Below are 17,478 nucleotides of genomic sequence, written 5' to 3' on the forward strand. Positions count from 1 at the left end.
GCTAAACCGCCTGTTTCTATTGCTCACGCGTTAGAAACCAAAGACCAAAAAGTATTAAGTCGACATCAAAAAGGAATAAAATGAAAACACACCATTAGTTAGTCAACACCATGAATTTTATGGTTTGGATCAACGTGTTAGAAAACCTAAGTTGTTGTATTCCAAGCCTAACCTCTTCAAATCATTTCATCTAACCTGGTCTTAGTTTTCTCTTCTGTAAAAGGGACTACTTTTCGTGGGCCATGCTAATTTACATGCTCATCCTAATGATCCAAATTTGATACTGCGCATAGTAAAGTGTCAGGTGAAAAAGTAGCAGGTTATGTTAACAGGTCAAGTGTCAACATTATTTTCAAGGTTATCACAAAAGGAATCACTACCTATTTGAACTCAAGTCCTTTATTATCCAACTTTTTCAATTGTCATCTACATTCCACCCAATTAAGATTACCAGGTAAGCAGGTAAGTCATCTCCTAAAAAACATGTCTACCACCAGAGCAATACATATAGTAGCTGCTCAGTAAACGTTTCTGTTAATGAATCTGCGCTCACTTCTACACCCAACACTATGTTAACACATCGAAAAGCAGAAAATAAATGACAATGGTTCCCTATTTTTATACATTCTGAAGAGAAAAATTTAAATTTCTAAAAAAGAGAGAACACATTGCAATTGGGATTACGGTCAAGAAAGAGCCTACTGTTCCCTGTCGTTGAGATAGTGAAAACTCACGGCTCACAAATTAAATCACTATCTTCATATTAAAAGCAGCAGCATTCTCTTTTCTTGCAAAAGTTATCAATTCCATGCTAGTGGAAAAAAACACACACTCTTGCGATAGAGGTTGCCTTACTCACCGGCTTACTGTCACAAGCAAAGACACTCAAACACTAACTCCGACTGTCAAAATAAAACGCTCCTGTTCAGAGAGGATTGTCTCTTATAATAGCCTGGCTCTGGCCCCAGGAGCTTTATTACCAAGAATAAACTTTATGAAAGGTTGCCATACATAAAGCAGACGTTCAGCTGCTCTTCTAAGCAAACATCAATGAGGCTTGTGATAAGAGAGATTAACTTGGCTATCACTTCCAGGAGCTGCGCTGCTGCTGCTGCTGCGAACAAGTGACTTTCTCACCCACTTCTCCAGGACGATGCAAAAAGGAAGAAAGGAAGCTTAAATGCAAAATGAAACCACTTCCAAAGCGATTTCACATATGCCTGCCACTTTCAAAGGAAGTAGGACAGAGCAGAGATCAATGAAAATGTCACTTAACTGCAGACTTAAAAGGAGAAAATTAGTTACTTTCCTAAGGTGGTTTCCATATCTTGCTCAAGTCAGTATTGACAGCAAGTCTGGGAACTGTGCAATCTGAGGTGAAGTTGGTCTTTCATAACCATGAAAGGAAGCCAGCCTATCCCAAAAGGCATGTATGAAATAATGTATGATTTAATAACTATACAAGTGTAATCATGCTAATCATGCATCACCATACATGAAAAACTCCATTAAGTCTGAAAAAAAAATTTTTTTTCTTAGAAAAATATTTTATACGATGATTTTTTTCCCAGAAACTACCTGTATGGAGCAGTGATTAAGCATTCCACTGTGAACCAGAAGGTTTGAACCTGCCGGCAGCTCTGAGGGAGAGGGATGAGGTCGTCTGCCCCATAAAGAGGCAGCCCTTCTCTGTCCTACAGGGCCGTCCTCAGTTGCAATTGGTTTGATGGCCATGGGTATCTAAAAGACCACCACACTGTTGTCCTGGCTTCTAAACAGTCAGGAGGGCATTAGAAGCAGTACTGATAGATTGCTCTGCGAGTATACCCCAAACCCAAGTAGCACACTGTATACACAAACAGACCACACACAGAGAGAGGTGGAGAGGAAGAGGCCTCCTTATGTCCCCTCCCTGTGGCCTGTTGCTAGGTCATGAGCTGGGCACTTCTCGTTCATTTGCATACATTTCGGTAGCACCTGGATGGTTTAGAAAAGACAAAATAGCCCTGCTTTCTCTGGCTACTTTCAGAAACCAGAGACAACAGGTCAAGCTTAGATCTCTGTTCTATAGTTGACACGCCCCTGAGCTTTGGTTAGTGTTTCTTTTTATATAGCTAACTTTTAGAAAATTATATCTTGGCACCCCCACCCCCTTAAATATCATCAGAATTAGTTAATCCACTGAAAGGAGGGAAGGCAGGAAGCAGGATTTAAACCCAAGAATAAATGCAAAATCAGTACTATGTGATCATTGAAATATGCTCAAAAGTTCCCCATAACTTATAAAAACACATACACCAAACCAGTGGATGGGGCTAGGGCACCAAAAACCCATACGCTTAGGAGGAAGAGAAAAACAGACTGGCCAGAAATGTTGGTTACATGCTGGGGTGTTTCACAAGGTCAGCAGTTCAAAACCACCAGCTCCTCTGAGGAAGAAACACTGGACTTTCTACTCCGGTAAACAGTGACAGTCTCGGAAATCCACAGGGGGTTGCCATGAGTCAGCATCGATTCTGACATCGATGAGGTCAACCCTGTCTTTCATCTATAGAAGACCATTACTATCTTCTCTTCAAATACTTTTAAAACCACCCGTACATTTCTAAGTCAATGTTCTATCATTGCTTTGATCATTTTACCGTTCTATTGTCTTTTTAAAAAGATATTTATGCATTAAATGTGATCATTAAGACTCTCCTTTCCCACTTTTTTTGATTTTTTTAATTAAATAATGCTTTTATTGGGGGCTCTTACATCTCTTACCACAATCCATACAATCCTCCCATGTGTCAAGCACATTTGCACATATGACGCCATCATCATTTTCAAAGCCTTCTCTTCCCACTGGAGCCCCCGATGTCAACTCCCCATTTTCGTTTTATTGTCTAATGGAAGTTTTAAACCTCTCTTCCACTGCTATTCATGTCTGAGACTAAGAAAATCTTAAGTCAATTCTTGAATCATTCCTACAAATTCTTATCAGTCTGAGAAGAAAATAAAGAGAAAGGCAGAGACTTTACAATGATTTAGTGATCTGCAGCCTCCTGTTTTCAGCTCGTGGGCAAGGGCAGATAGCAATGAATGCACGGTAAAAATTTACCATAACTTACTGTAGAAATGTATGCAATCATTTTTAAGTTTAAAGTTCTTCACGTGGTCATCCAAATAAATTCATGTTGATAAAGAAGCAAACTCATCCTGCTATCTTGAAATTAAACTCTACCTCCCACTATAGATTTTCTCCCATGGTCGGTTTTTTTAGCCCTGTTATTAGACATTCTCCTTAAAAAAAGAAAAAGCATAATATATGCTACTTTGGAAAATTCCCTAAGAATAGTAAATGTATGCACTATTCTCCAAGTGTGGAAAAATCTTCCTGACTAAACAGCTGCATCTGTTCCAATCATTCTCTAAGCATCAGTTATTTCTGTGGCTGGGGGGTGGGGGTGGGGAGAAAAAGCCAATAGCCAGGTTTCGTGAAACTACTTTTTTGGTCCGGGTCAAGTTACCCAAGGAGAATGGAACAAGAGAACACAATTCCTGTGTATGTGCTCATTCCCAACAAAGGGCAAGAGAACTCTTGATCCTTTCAGGGCAACATCCTGGTCCCAATAAGCTGCTGTGGGGGAGGAGGGGAAGGCTATCCCTAGTCTACCTTAGCAACACAACCCCTGCTGGAATGATCACCTAACTAACCAGGGAAAAGCATTCTTCAAGAGCACACAGAGTCTAGAGTTACCGTTCCAGGGCCGAATCTCTAAGTCCTGGTCAATTACAACGGGCTTGACTCCCTGACCAAAATGAAATATTATGTCCTGACATAAAACAGGAAACAAAGAGCAACCTGGTTGAGAACAACCAGGCCTAGACCCTTTCTCAAGAGCATTTCCCCTTGGCCATCAATGAGTACCACCTTGTCCCACATGTGCACAGTGGCCATTAGTCGGGCACCACACGCTAACACAAATGCCAGCGAGCCTCATGATTATCACGACACAGCCAGCGAAGACAGTGGTGGAGCATCAGCGTCTCACAGCGAGGCTCTTCAGCAAAAATGGAGGCCCACCGACCAACCAAGAGAGCTCCAAAGAATGAGGAAAAAGTAGCCTCCCAATCATTTTTCATTTTATTTTTGTTAATTAAAAAACTTCCCCCCACCTTGGATAGTCTTAATTTCACCTGGTTGTTATTTTTCCCCCCAACAGTTTTATTGGCACATAATTGACATATCATACAATTGAATGGTTCAACTACTCAATCACATCAAGGGGAGTTATACAATCACCACCACATCTAAGAGTCTGCTCACCCCTCACCCCCAGGGTTATATCGCCTTGAAACTGAGATGTGCAATCACTAGCAGTCCTACTGCTCCCTCCCCCCTCCCACCCTCACTGTTCACTCCTGAAATCCCCCGTCCCTCCCTATCGCCTGTCCCCTACCCCTACATTCCCTACAACACCTTGTATCAGTTATCATTACACATCCATTCCTCCTGTGCTTCACAGCTGGGAAAACCCACAGAAAACAGCGCAAGACAAATTGCACTCAGGTGGTACGAATAAGATCATATCAGTAAAAGGCAAAAATACAAATGATGCCTAAGAGGGAGAAGACTGCCATCAATGTTCGAAAGGCCAGAGAAGAAATTTCTGTCATGGGACAACTAACAGATACTTACACCGAGTACTAATCCAGGTTTTGTCTATACGGAGGACAACTGGTCTGATACTGAGTTCAATACCAAATAATCAAGATTACAATGGTCTCTGCTTGATAGTAAGGCTGCTTGAGACACTTGCCTTTGGCTAGAGTGGATTTGTCTCATAGGCTTGGTCTGACGAGATCCTCTGCAGAATGGGTTTTGGACTCCCACTGTCCTCCATAGCCTTCCCCAAATTGGGTGTTGTATCAAAACTTTTAAATCTTAATTGTGAACCAGGATTCTTTTCTTTTTTTAATCATTTTACTGGGGGCTCATACAACTCTTATGTTGTAACACAATCCATACATACATCAATTGATTAAAGCACATTTATACATTTGTTGCCCTCATCATTCTCAAAACATTTGCTTTCCATGTAAGCCCCTGGCATCAGCTCATTTTTCCTCCTCCCTCCCCGCTCCCTCTTCATGAACCCTTGATAATTTTTAAATTATTATTTTGTCATATCTTACACTGTCCAACGTCTCCCTTCACCCACTTTTCTGTTGTCCATCCCCCAGGGAGGAGGTTATATGCAGATCCCTGTAATCAGTTCCCCCTTTCCTACCCTTTCTCCCTTTGCCCTCCCTGTTGTGCCGGTATCACCACTGATCCTGAAGGGGTCATCCGTCCTGTATTCCCTGTGTTTCCAGTTCCTATCTATACCAGGGTACAAAACCAGGATTCTTTTCAAGGATTATTCTCACACCATCCAATAAAACCATCATGATGCATAACATACAACTCACACCATGTACCTTCTGAGGCTATTTTACATAAACAATTTTATAATACGAAGAATCCCTGGTTCTGCCAAGTAAGCGTAGAACTGCTAGCCACAAGGCTAGCATACAACGTTGGCAGTTCAAACCCACCAGCTGATGGCAGTAGATTTGAAAGTTTAAGATTATATGAAAAGAACACAAAATAGGCCAAGTCTTCAGTAATAACTACATCATCCAATAAGGCTGCTATTAGTGGCATGTGACTACTTACATTCAAATTAACTAAAGGTAAATAAAAACTAAATTTCTGTTCCACAGCCACACTAACCACATTTCAAATGCTCAAAAGCTATAGGTGGCTACTGGTTATGCATTAATGAGTCTGGATAGAGAATATTCCCATCAACACAGAAAGCTCTACTGGGCAACACTATTTGAAAATAAGTGTCTGAAAAACAGCAGATAACAACCGATCACAAGGATCAACTTAGAACCCCCTCCCAGGGGGGATGAATAACAGAAAAGTAGGTGAGGGGCGACAGAGGATGATGTAAGATATGTGAAAAAAATCTATAACTTATCAAGGGTTCCTGAGGAAGGGTGGGCGGGAGAGGAAGAGGAATAAGTGGGGAGCGGATATCAGGGGCTCAAGTGGGAAGAGAATGCTTTGAAAATGATGATGGTGGCATATATGCAAAAGTGCTTGACACACTGGAGGACTGTATGGATTGTGCTAAGAGATGTAAAAGCCCCCAGTAAAAGTATTTTTTAAAAATAGCAGAAAACACAATTTTAAAAATCAAGACACAGAAATTATGTGTGTCTTGCTTGCTGTGGTGGTTCCACTGGTATATGCGAAAATCCAATGTTGTCCAAGTGCGCATCTTAAATAGACGCAGTTAAGTTGTATGTAAATTATACCCCAAGGGAGTTGGTCTGGCACAAAAGAACTCAAAGCTTGACCACTGATAAATTCCAAAGAGATAACAGGAGTCTGGTGCTGGTGCCAAGTGTGTGCACCATTAAATAAGTTGCAGAATACTGACATGTGATTTACATGTGCCTTTAGTCTAGATCTCCCAGTTTGCTAATGACGCATGCCAAGTCTCAACCAGAAAGAAAAGACAGCTGGTGCAATGAGGCGAGTGTCCCTCTGGAGAGATTAGGAGTCAGGGACTGGTAAGAGGGATGGCACGATGGAAAGGAAGAGATGATGTACACAGCCTCCTAACACATACCTCTCTACACAACAATGTAAAAAGGCCAAAACGTCCTATGAAAATCCTATCACTCACTGAGGGGATCCCTGGAGATATAAAGTAGTTCACAAAGCATTGCAATGTGTCCAGCTTCATTCACATAAACTATGAAACTGGAAAAAAAGCAGTATTTTTTAAAAATTTAAATAGTACCTCTTTAGGTACTATCTGAGAATGAGAATGACCCAGTTTTACCAATCTCAATTCCACCTGGTTAGACAGCACTCATTCGGCTGGTCTCAGGTACTTTACACTGCCATGTCTGAGCCCACTGTTGCAATCCATCATCTCCTTGATGATGGTTCTCTTCTTCCTCGCTGACTTACTTTACCAAGCATGATGGCCTTTTCTGGACAATGAATAAGGAAGACGGAAGAAATGAAATATGTGAACTATGGTGTTGGCAAAAATATTGACTATACCATGAGTTGCAGAATAACAAACCATTCTGCCTTGGAAGAAGTAGAGTCATAATGTTTTTTAAAAGGCAAAACTTTCTCTTACCTACTTTAGACATTGTCTCAGAAGGGACTAGTCCCCGGAGAAGGGCATTTGCCAGGTAAAGGTGAGGGTCAGCGAAAAAGAGAAAGACCCTCAACAAAATGAACTGACCCAGGGTTGCAATGACGGGCTCAAACATGGGAACGACTGCGAGGGCCGTGAAGGAGCGCACAGTGTGTTGCCATGTGCTGCTCTTGCAGGAGTCATAGACAACTCCGCGTGCTGCGACAGCCGCAGCAGCTAGGTGTCATTGTATGTTTGTGCAGTTCTGTAATCACTAGTGGCTTCAAAGTTTCTGAACAATGGAGAAAATATTCAACAGGAGGGAAATTACACTTTTATGTGGTTTGCCAAGGATTCACATAACATTTTACAACTATCAAAATGAGTACAAAGACCATGGCAACAGGTAAAAAAAATCACAAATCACATCAAAAAGCAAAGTATACTCTATCTATATTATGTACATACAAAAAAAACTAAAAGAAAACTGGACAAATGAGAGTTGCTTAATTTATTCGTTGTACACATTCCTTTATGTCACTGTCAATATTGCTATCAAGTTATTTGTGCAATACAAACTAAAAACTTTATGTAGTTATAAATAGCACACTTACCACAGTGGGGTTGCCACTACTTATCAACTGGCTGACTTCATGAAAAATGCTTTTGCAATCAATTGATTTATCTAATGATCCTCGTTTTACAATGACAGCTACTGCTAATAGAATCTGTTCCCGAACATACTTTTGGAGGCTGGAAAAGAGAAAAAATGTTGTGAAAAAAAAATTATCTACATCTAATATAAACAATATTGCCAACAAACAAACAAACAACTATTGCCAAGTTTCCCACTTTGCCTGAAACTACTGATAGCTCGGCTTACATTTGTGGGTCACAGAAACAGCGGTTACATACAGACCCCAAATTCAGGACACTGAGGTTCACGGCCAGGGGCTCTAATAGTTGCTATAGAACTATTCTATAGTTACTATCTATGTGACCTGAAGCAAGATGGCTCTCAGAATCCGTTTTCTTCCTTTTGGAGATGAAGGAAGTCATAAAAAGAGGGTTGTTATAAGGGTTAAATGCTCCTCCGATTGGGCCTAAGACAGATTAAACAGAAGATGTGTCTCAGCGACTTCAGGTAGTGTCTAACAGATATTAGTTTTCTGGTAAGTATTGTGGGTAGGGGGTTGTCACAGAAAGCCAGATTAAGAGCCCATTGATTAGGAGATGAAAATTGGATCTAACATCCATCTCCACCCTGAACCCCATTTCTCTTTTGTGTGAAAAGGAGACATGCTAGCTCCACCAAGACACACTATTATGAAAACCTACGAACTCCAAAAAACATCATAGCCAAGATCTGCTAGGCAGTCTGGTGGCAGAAGCAGCGATGGCTACTTGAGGTGTCCCTCAAGGCTTGGTTAGCCACAGGGCACAGAAACCTGCCTTTCCACAACTGCTACAGAGACCCAGGTAGGGCCCTGTCAAATTGCAGAGGACCCAGAGGCAGAACTGGGACTGAGCATCTCTTTCTTAATCACTACGTCATGCTGTCTCCGCCTAAAAAAATGCACTGTAAACTAGGTCCAGAAATCCATACCCTACGCCTTAGATGGCCACAGACACCGTGTGTCCTCAACATGGCTTAAGAGTCAGAGCTACTCTGGGCTCCTGGGAGAGTGCCAGTCTACCTGTGGGCCTAGTGTAAAGCAGCGCTCTCTTCATGCTCAGAATTACATGATCACTCTTTTAAAAGATCCTTCAGGCCACTTGCACCCCCCTTTCCAACTTCCTCCCTCCCAACCCCACCAATCTCCCCCTCACCCTCATCAAACGGAACATGCCACCTCTGCCCTGAGCTTCTAAACTCTGATCCCCTCGTGGTGTCACTTCCTTCAGGCTGGCTGGATATCAAACATAGGAGCATGGGCCCCAACAGCACTTCACATGGCACGCACCCATCTGTCATTCCTGTTCTTAGCCGCCACTGAGTCACCCACAGATCACTGGCGACCCCAAGCCCAACACAACAAAACTCTGCCCTGTGTCATCCTCATGCCGAGCTAAGGCTGGAACCACCGTGACACACAAGGTTTCAACCAGCTGACTTTTTGAAGTAGCCTGCCAGGCCTTTCTCTTCGTCATGATAGATGGACGTGCCACTGAGACCTGCCCCCGCTCAGAGCCACACGCAAGTCTCCACTGACAGACAGGTGGTGGCTGTCATGAGGTGTATTGGCCAGGAATGGAACCTGGGGCTCCCACATGGAAATTCAATCATTGAACCACGCCCCCACACATCTGTCACTACTTGATTAATTGTCTTCCAAGACAGCGTGTCCGTTCTGAGCTCCCCACTGTATTGATTGCCATGGCAGACACACTAGCAGCGCTCACTGAACATTTACAGAAAGGAGGCAATAGGTCCGCTGAAGTCAGGGCTGCAGTGAAAACCATGCTTTCAAAACACTGACTTGAAAGTGTGCCCCTCCCCCCTTCATTAAGCAATGAAGTAAGTCTACTATAGACAAGAATATTAGATGGCCAGGGAATTCTGACATCTTTTGTGGGAAAATAATTTAACTTTTTATTGTGAATTGAAGGATTACAGAGCAGATGAGAGTTTTACATTCAACAATTATACATTCGATTCAACTCCTCCATGACAATCCCTTCAATGCCTCATTGCTGATCCCACTTCCTCTTGTTTCCTGTGTCCATTCCTCCTCCTCCTCCCCTAGCCTCCTCTGGGAACTTCGCAGGAAGACTAGCTGTGAAGATACATGCGGACTACTGGCAGAACATGCACAGAGCTGAAGACAACTAGCAATGCACACAGAGAGCTTTAAGTATCTGTTTGCAAGAATTAGAATTAGGAAACTAGGTAATAGCTAACATTCATTAAGTGTTTATGATATGCAACATTTCATACAAATGGACTTTACAAAAAATGTAAACACTCAATCTTCACAACAATATTTAGAAATAAATACTATTATTCACTGCATTCATTAATTCTTACTTATTATTGATGCATATAGGTTACTTAAACTGCCCATGGCCACAGAGTCAGCACATGGCAAAAGCGGGTTGAAGAGGCTCTTTCTTAACCACTGTGCCACTGTCTCTTCCTTGCTCTGAAAGCACACTGTTACCAGGGGTTCAAGTGGGAAGAGAAGGCTTTGAAAATGATGGCGGCAAATGTGCAAATGTGCTTGACACACTGGAGAAATGTATGGGTGGTGATAAGAGATGTTAAGAGCCTCCAATAAAAGAATTTTTTAAAAAAGAAGAAAATTCTTACCTCTGGACAGTATTATTAAAAGGAAAGAAAGCACGCTGTCAAATTTGCTCTTGAGTTGTAAATCAACTGGAGGAGGTGGAAAAAGATCAAGAAAACATCCCATTCATGTAAATGAGAAGTTCCTACTTCTCATGCAGTATTTGACACAAAACCACCTGTAGTCTCCCACCTATAGCAGGTCAGAATTTTTTCACCTAACTCTAATCCATATTGTAAGTATACTATGAAATTTTATCAGAAATGACACACACACACACACACAATATTTAAAAACCAAGAGAATTTTTTGGAATTAACAAGGAATAAAAAGGACGTGACAATTAAATACAATATGTAAGCCTTGGTTAAATTCTAGGTCAAAAAAGAACCCATAAAATGCTTTAAATAATATCATTCAGATCACAGGATATGAATCAGATAGCTAATAGGTAATGTTAAGAATGCCAACTGTATCAATCACAGTGAGATGGTGCTCTTAGGAAAGGGAGCTGAGAGGTTTAAGGATGAAGTCTCGTGGCATCTTTGGCGCACTTTCAAATGGTTCGGGGGTGAGCGGGCAGAGATGTACGAGGAGAAATCACATGTGGCAAAATCTTATCATGCCTCGAATAGGAAAAGGGTACAGGCGTGTTTACGGCACCGTTTCTTTAGTTGCTCTGAAAGTCTAAAATGTTTTTCAAAAACTGTGTACGTGAACTATTTCAATATGGAACCCCACAATTGACTGTAAAACAGTGGTTCTCAACCTTCCTAACACCGTGACCCTTTCATACAGTTCCTCATGTGGTGGTGACCCCCCAACCATAAATTTATTTTCGTTGCTACTTCATAACTGTCATTTTGCTACTGTTATGAATCAGGCGACCCCTGTGAAAGGGTTGTTCGACCCCCAAAGGGGTCGTGAACCTCAGGTTGAGAACCACTGGTATAAAACAATTTCTGGATAAATGTAAAATATTTAAGAGTAAGACTGGTTGGGATAATAGACTTCCCACATATACATAATCAAAATTTGTCTTACACTCGCCAAGGAGCGTCGAAGGATTCCTGGTAGCACTGTGGGTTAGGTATTGGGCTGCTGACTGCAGATGGGCAATTCAAACCCACCAGCTACTCCACAGGAGTAACTATGAGGCCTTTGACTCCCATTAAGATTTACAGGCTTGAACCCCCTACACAGGATTGCTGAGAGTTGGAATCGACTCGATGGCAGTCGGTGTTTGGGCACGGAGGCTGGGGAAAAGACTGTGTCTGCTTTGACAAAAGGGTCTTTGTGGCCCTGACTGTTCTGGAATACTGCCTTAGCAGACAGTGGCAGGTCAGCAGTAGCCAGAGGTCTCTCCAACCTAACTGACTGCCCACACCAACTGAACACCAAGCCCTTTCCAGGGTAATGAAACTGAGCAGCAGAAAAGTATTGAGCTGCTTTCCCAAAGCCACATAAATAGGCCCCTTCAGACAACTTTTCTGTCTTTAATATTTCAGGGCTAAGGGCCAAGATATAAAACATTCCTCAAACACAGATGTCTTAAGGTTTATTTTCTTTTATTATCTAAGTGTAAATGAGAAAGCCTCAACTCTTGAATAACTTCTCTTAAGAACAGATGATTATATTTAATTTTAAAAAGATTGTACGAGGACAAGAAAGATTCTTTTTTTATAAACTCAACAAATTCTGTATCTTTTTCATGGTTGTTCCCTGTAACAAAAAAAAATGTTAATATGCATGTTATGTGTATGAAAAATAAATTAACAAAAAAAACCACTCATTGCTAAGATTTTTCCTACTTACTAGTACTTACCTTTCTTTTGTGTACAGAAGGGTCAAAAGTAAGCTAATCCTTCCAGGCCTACCAAATATATTCAAGGAGACACCAAATGGGCATGCTATATCACACCCCAGTGGTCCCCGGAAAGCTCTACTCTGTCCTAGAAGGTCCCTCTTAGTTGAAATGACAGCGAGTAGTCACCAGTACGCGGGACAACTGAGTGTTGAAGGCTTCAGTAACTATTATAAAAATCATGAACACAGATTTTCCTAAGAGCAGTCAGTAGGAACAAAAGTCTGACAATATACTCTGTTAAGAGTTCAAGTCTTATGCATATAGTTATGTGAAACCACCACTCCCAAGTACAAGTATAGTCGATTATATTGCAAAAATTTTATTCATCTCATTTGAAAATTAGCATCTAATATTGTACAGTCAGTAAATATACATTGCCTGCCCTGGTTACAGGTTGGCTGTTAATCACAAGATCAGCAGTTTGAAACCACCGGCCATTCCTTGGGAGAAAGATAGAGGACTTTCAACTCCCAGGAAGAGTTAGTCTTGGAAATGTATAAGGGCAGTTCTACCCTGCCTATCTATGAGCTATATGGCTGCATCCAGTGGATGGCAGTGAGTTTTATTTGGTTCTTAAAAGAAGACCTGTATTTTTTGGGGGGGTTAGGGTGGGAGTGGGGGTGAAAAAAGTAGTAAATTAATTTCTCCTCAAACATATCTTTCCAAAGTTTATTAGTTTTACAGCTGTGAATGTAATAAACAGCTTTTTGCCAAAAAAAAAAAAAAGTTAAAGCACAGCTAATAGTTTTCCCAAAATACCATACACGCAATAAATATATACAAACTTGTAAAACATTTGATGTGTAGATGTAATATAAAAAGAAAATTTACCAACAACTCATCTCAGATCTGAGATGAGTTTTCTTCTCCAAAAGAAAAAGAATTTCTTTTTTTTTTTTTAAGAAAAGGAAATTCATAATTATTCTAGACCCTTTTCTATGGAAATATCCCATGTCTATGTACACATATATGTAACATTTGATTTCGCTAATGCTACTTGATTTCCAACACCTTAGGACACTCACCTATGTCTTCACTATACTTATGATTCAAAATTCAAAACATGTTCAAAGAAACGTGCTTCGATAAGCACCAAACGAACAAGTATAAAAGATTTTAGACTGAGACCAAAGTCAACATTCTTTTCTTTTTTTTAATAAGCAAAATCTCTGGAACTCAACAAGGAAACCTAATTTGCAAAACATTTTGGAAAAATAAAACTGAATACCATATGCTTAAATAAAAGGTGTTAATGTGGATTTTAAAACTGTAAGCCCCACGAAGCGCTTACCTAATACACAAATGCTAACCTATCATGAACTATGGAGAATCAGAGATGACATAAGCAGTCAGCAGCGCGTTCTCATGTACCTTCTTGTGTACTTACTTGGGTCTTTGTAAGACATAGGTTAAGAGGAATGCTCGCAGTGACTCGATGCTACCTTTCTCCAATAGAATCCACTCTCGCACGACTGCTTCCATTATGGCTGTGGCAGCTTGAAAAAGGACATAGTCCACTTTACTAGTTTCTGAGGAGAGAACAAACAACTGTCCTTAAATGGGAGGTCACATTGCCTGGGACATTCTCGGGTATTAATTTTAAAACAGAACTTTTCAGACAAGGAATAAGATGGTTACCTGTTCTTTTTTTTATCCAGTGACCTTGCTCTAGCACCACAAAGAGGTTAGTTCCTCTCAGAAGACACCTCAGGCAGGTGGCAGCTAATCACCGATCACAATTTTCACAAACTTTCCTCACCTCTCTTCAACTGTTACTTCCAAAGCATGAAGAACTAAAAAATAACACAGCTTTAAAAAAATAAAAAATAAAAATAGAAAGCAATCAGAAAATTTCCTAAGAGATTCTCACCCTGTGTAAACTAGAACTTGGCCTCTGGAAAACACCTTAACCAACTAGTCTTTGAACATCACTATTTGTGATGAGTCATGCTGTCAAAAGTATTGGTGTATTTAAGGATAACAATTTTCAGCAGCATGACCCATCTCTAATAGCAAGTTCAGAAATAAATGCAAGCACATTTGGGTTAATTATCCAAAAACAGTTTTTGAAAAAAACAACAGGTTCACATTTACACAGGTGAGAAGTTCTTTTGAATTTTCTGATTGCAATACTGATCAAACTGAGTAAAATCCCAAAGCTACACTTAGAAAGACCTCCCCTTAACTAATGAGTTACAGTCCCTGCGCTGAAGGCTAGACTGGGGTGGGGGTGGGGGAATAGAAAATTAACACACCTGAGTGCCATCTATGTTAATTTTCTATTTTTCCCTCTTATTCACCAAAGCCACTGCCATCAGTTCCCAAACAGCATTATCAAAAGGGCGGGTGAGGGGAAGGGGAGTTTTCTGAAGCTCTAAAAAAATAACCACCCTGTGAAATCCATGAAAAGTCTACCGTTAGGATTTCAGATTATTTACTGAAGATGACTAGACATGAGAACTAAACTGTAGGGGGGAAGGGCGGCCCCTTCAAGAACGTCTCAGAAGAGCACAAAACTAGTCAGGCACATTACTTTCCTACCTGTTCAGGTCCAGGCCACCGAAAACTCTAAGTCACCTGGACACAACTAAAAATTTGTGAGAAAAGGAGTTTCCGACCACACCGTACACCCTACCTCAATGCTCTGAATGCACCCAAATCAATGCAAGAACCAGCTTAGGTTTTATGTTTCAGTTTTTGCGTTTTATTTAAGTTTTGATTAGTCCATGCTAACTTATCATGAATTCTAATGGAGATGATAATCAACCTTCACAAAAATTCAAAATCTGTAAAAAAATAAGTAAAGCAAAGCAACTACTTCTTTAAAAATGGGAACACACCATAAGATGTGTTGAAAGTTCCAAGAATAGTTGGGGGGGGGGGCGGTATTCAAAGAAGATGAGAAACAGAAACCAGTTACATCTATTTTGGTGACTTATGGGAAATTGTGGTAACTGCCTTTTAAGGGTAATTTAAAAAAAGAAAGAAAGAAAGAAAATCTCATCCAAAAACTGGTCTTGGGAGAAGTGATGGCAGTTTCTCTGTCCTCCTTTTCAATTGTAACAAAACGTTGAAGTGTAAGAATGAAATCCTTAGGCATGAATCTTAAGGAAGCACAATCGTTGAGACTCAAAAAAGTTTTAGAACTAGGACCCAAAAGATCTCTGAATGTTCCCACTGAAAAGCTGACACCTGAGGAAATGACAAGAGAGTCAGGGTCACATGGATGGCAGGTGTGCCTCACAGTTCCATCTCTGAAGGGCAAGTCAGCGAACATTTATTCTTGTACCTGTGTCTTTTCCCTGCTACCTTTGAGGGCAATGACAGAGTGGATGGCACTCCAAAGTCTTCATGGGGGGTGGGGGTGGGGGTGTTTCTAATTCTTTTTCTTAAGATACCTCTCCGAGCTAATTTAATAATGAGGACTTCTAAATTACTATGCTCAGAAGAAGGCCCGATGAAAAAATAATAATAAAAAGAAGGCCTGATGGCGCTGCTGGATAAACAATGGACTGTTAGCCACAAGGTCTGTGGTTCAAACCCACTAACTAGCCTCTCCTTGAGAAAAAAATTAAGGCTGTCTGCTAGTGTAAAGATTTCCAGCTCAGACATTCCATATAGTCACACAGGGTCAAAACTGATTTGATGTCAGTGAGTTTTTGCTTTTGTTTTCTGAACAGTCTCATAATATCCTGTTGCTAAGAAAAGAACATTCTGGAGAAAAATGCAAAATTCAAATGTAAAAGAATTAATTTTCCTAAACTAATAAAATACATACTTTCTCACAAGAGCTAGTATTGATCTTCAGACACTTATACATAAAATACACTTGCAAGATATGCCAGGCGAAGTGTGAGACACCTGCCAGTAGGAAATGAGGCCCTCGGATGGACATGGGAGGCTCGCTCCAGCCCTCTGCTACGAAGCGGCTCTGAACAGCAAGGTCTTCAGGAAGAACTCAGCACTCAGACACAACACTCGCGGTAACCTCTCTGGGGAACAGCTGCCCCTAACTATTGCCCTGCCTAGATAGACCCTAAATGACCTCAGACAACTCTAGTAGGAGGCTTTCACTTCCTTTGTTATTTATTGGTAAATAAAATACATTTCTATCTTGTCAAACCATCTGAAACTAAACAGCTACGAAGATAGAAAAAGTGAAGCAAATAATGAAAGGAAACGTGTTACATTCTAATCAGTTTCCAAGTTAAATTAAATTTTTTAAAGCCACCCAGACTTTTGTGCTCAGGCCACAGAAGTCAAGATGTCTTTCCAAAGACAAGGTGATGTGAACTTCGAGACCAAGCCCACAACCCAGAAAAGCCGGAAGAAGCGAGGCGGCACTTGGCATTACCTAAGGAAACAGTTTCCACATTTACCGGGAAACTGCTAATTAGTATCTGACGTTTGTGGTGGCTTCTAGTTTGCGTTTGGCTGCTTCTGAGGTAAAAAAAGTGAACAGAGTAAGATACAGAGTGTATTTTTGAATGAAAGAAGGAGAAACAAATGCTATTAAAAGCAGCTCCAGGCACCAATCCTTCTGTTCTTGGGTGAGTTCCTTCACAAGAACTGACCTCGTGGTTTCTGAAGGTATCCTGGGTCCTACAAGAGTGCCACAGACCTCGGGATGGAAAAGTCTATGGAAGTGCTCTTCTGACACAGCGCACACGTGCACACACCCGCACAGAGAACAGAGCAAAGGGAATGGGAAAAGGACAAAAACAGGGATACCAGGTGGGGAAACCAGACACATGGAACTGAATTGAGGAGCGAGAAGGAAGAACTGTAGGAAGCCAGAACAGGGACGCCTCAGAGAACAAGTCTTCCCTTCCACTGGAACCCACCACGTGGGCCGGCCACAGATGAAACCTAACCCCACTGAAGAATGTGAAAATTCCGAGTCATGATTGACTGCCACTTGTATGAGAAGTCTTCTTAGAGGAATTAACCATTTTGTGCTAGTGGCAAGTAAGCAAGGAGTTAAGATGTTCTGTTCAGATGCAAACATTAACGTAACATTGATGGTTAGGCTTTCATACATGGACTCCGGTTGTCAACAGGCAATATCACAAAACCCAAACGGATTTTTAAAAGCACAGCCAGAACTAGAAATACCACTCTTTGGAAA

At 41.0% G+C, this 17,478-nt stretch overlaps 1 protein-coding gene across 1 annotated transcript in view; it reads right to left on the reverse strand.

Annotated features, from left to right (window-relative positions):
* Positions 1–17,478, reverse strand: part of XPO4 (exportin 4) — a gene marked incomplete at its 5' end in the record, with an annotated part of 69,691 nt that overhangs the window by 50,253 nt on the left and 1,960 nt on the right. The window contains 2 exons of the mRNA XM_013007774.3: positions 7,811–7,949; positions 13,738–13,879. Of these exons, the coding sequence (XP_012863228.2) occupies positions 7,811–7,949; positions 13,738–13,879 (281 nt within the window). The remainder of the gene's footprint in view (positions 1–7,810; positions 7,950–13,737; positions 13,880–17,478) is intronic.

This window comes from Echinops telfairi, unplaced genomic scaffold (assembly GCF_000313985.2).
Source record: "Echinops telfairi isolate 266 unplaced genomic scaffold, ASM31398v2 ScPeMD7_2565;HRSCAF=3150, whole genome shotgun sequence".
NCBI classification, from domain to species: Eukaryota; Metazoa; Chordata; class Mammalia; order Afrosoricida; family Tenrecidae; genus Echinops; species Echinops telfairi.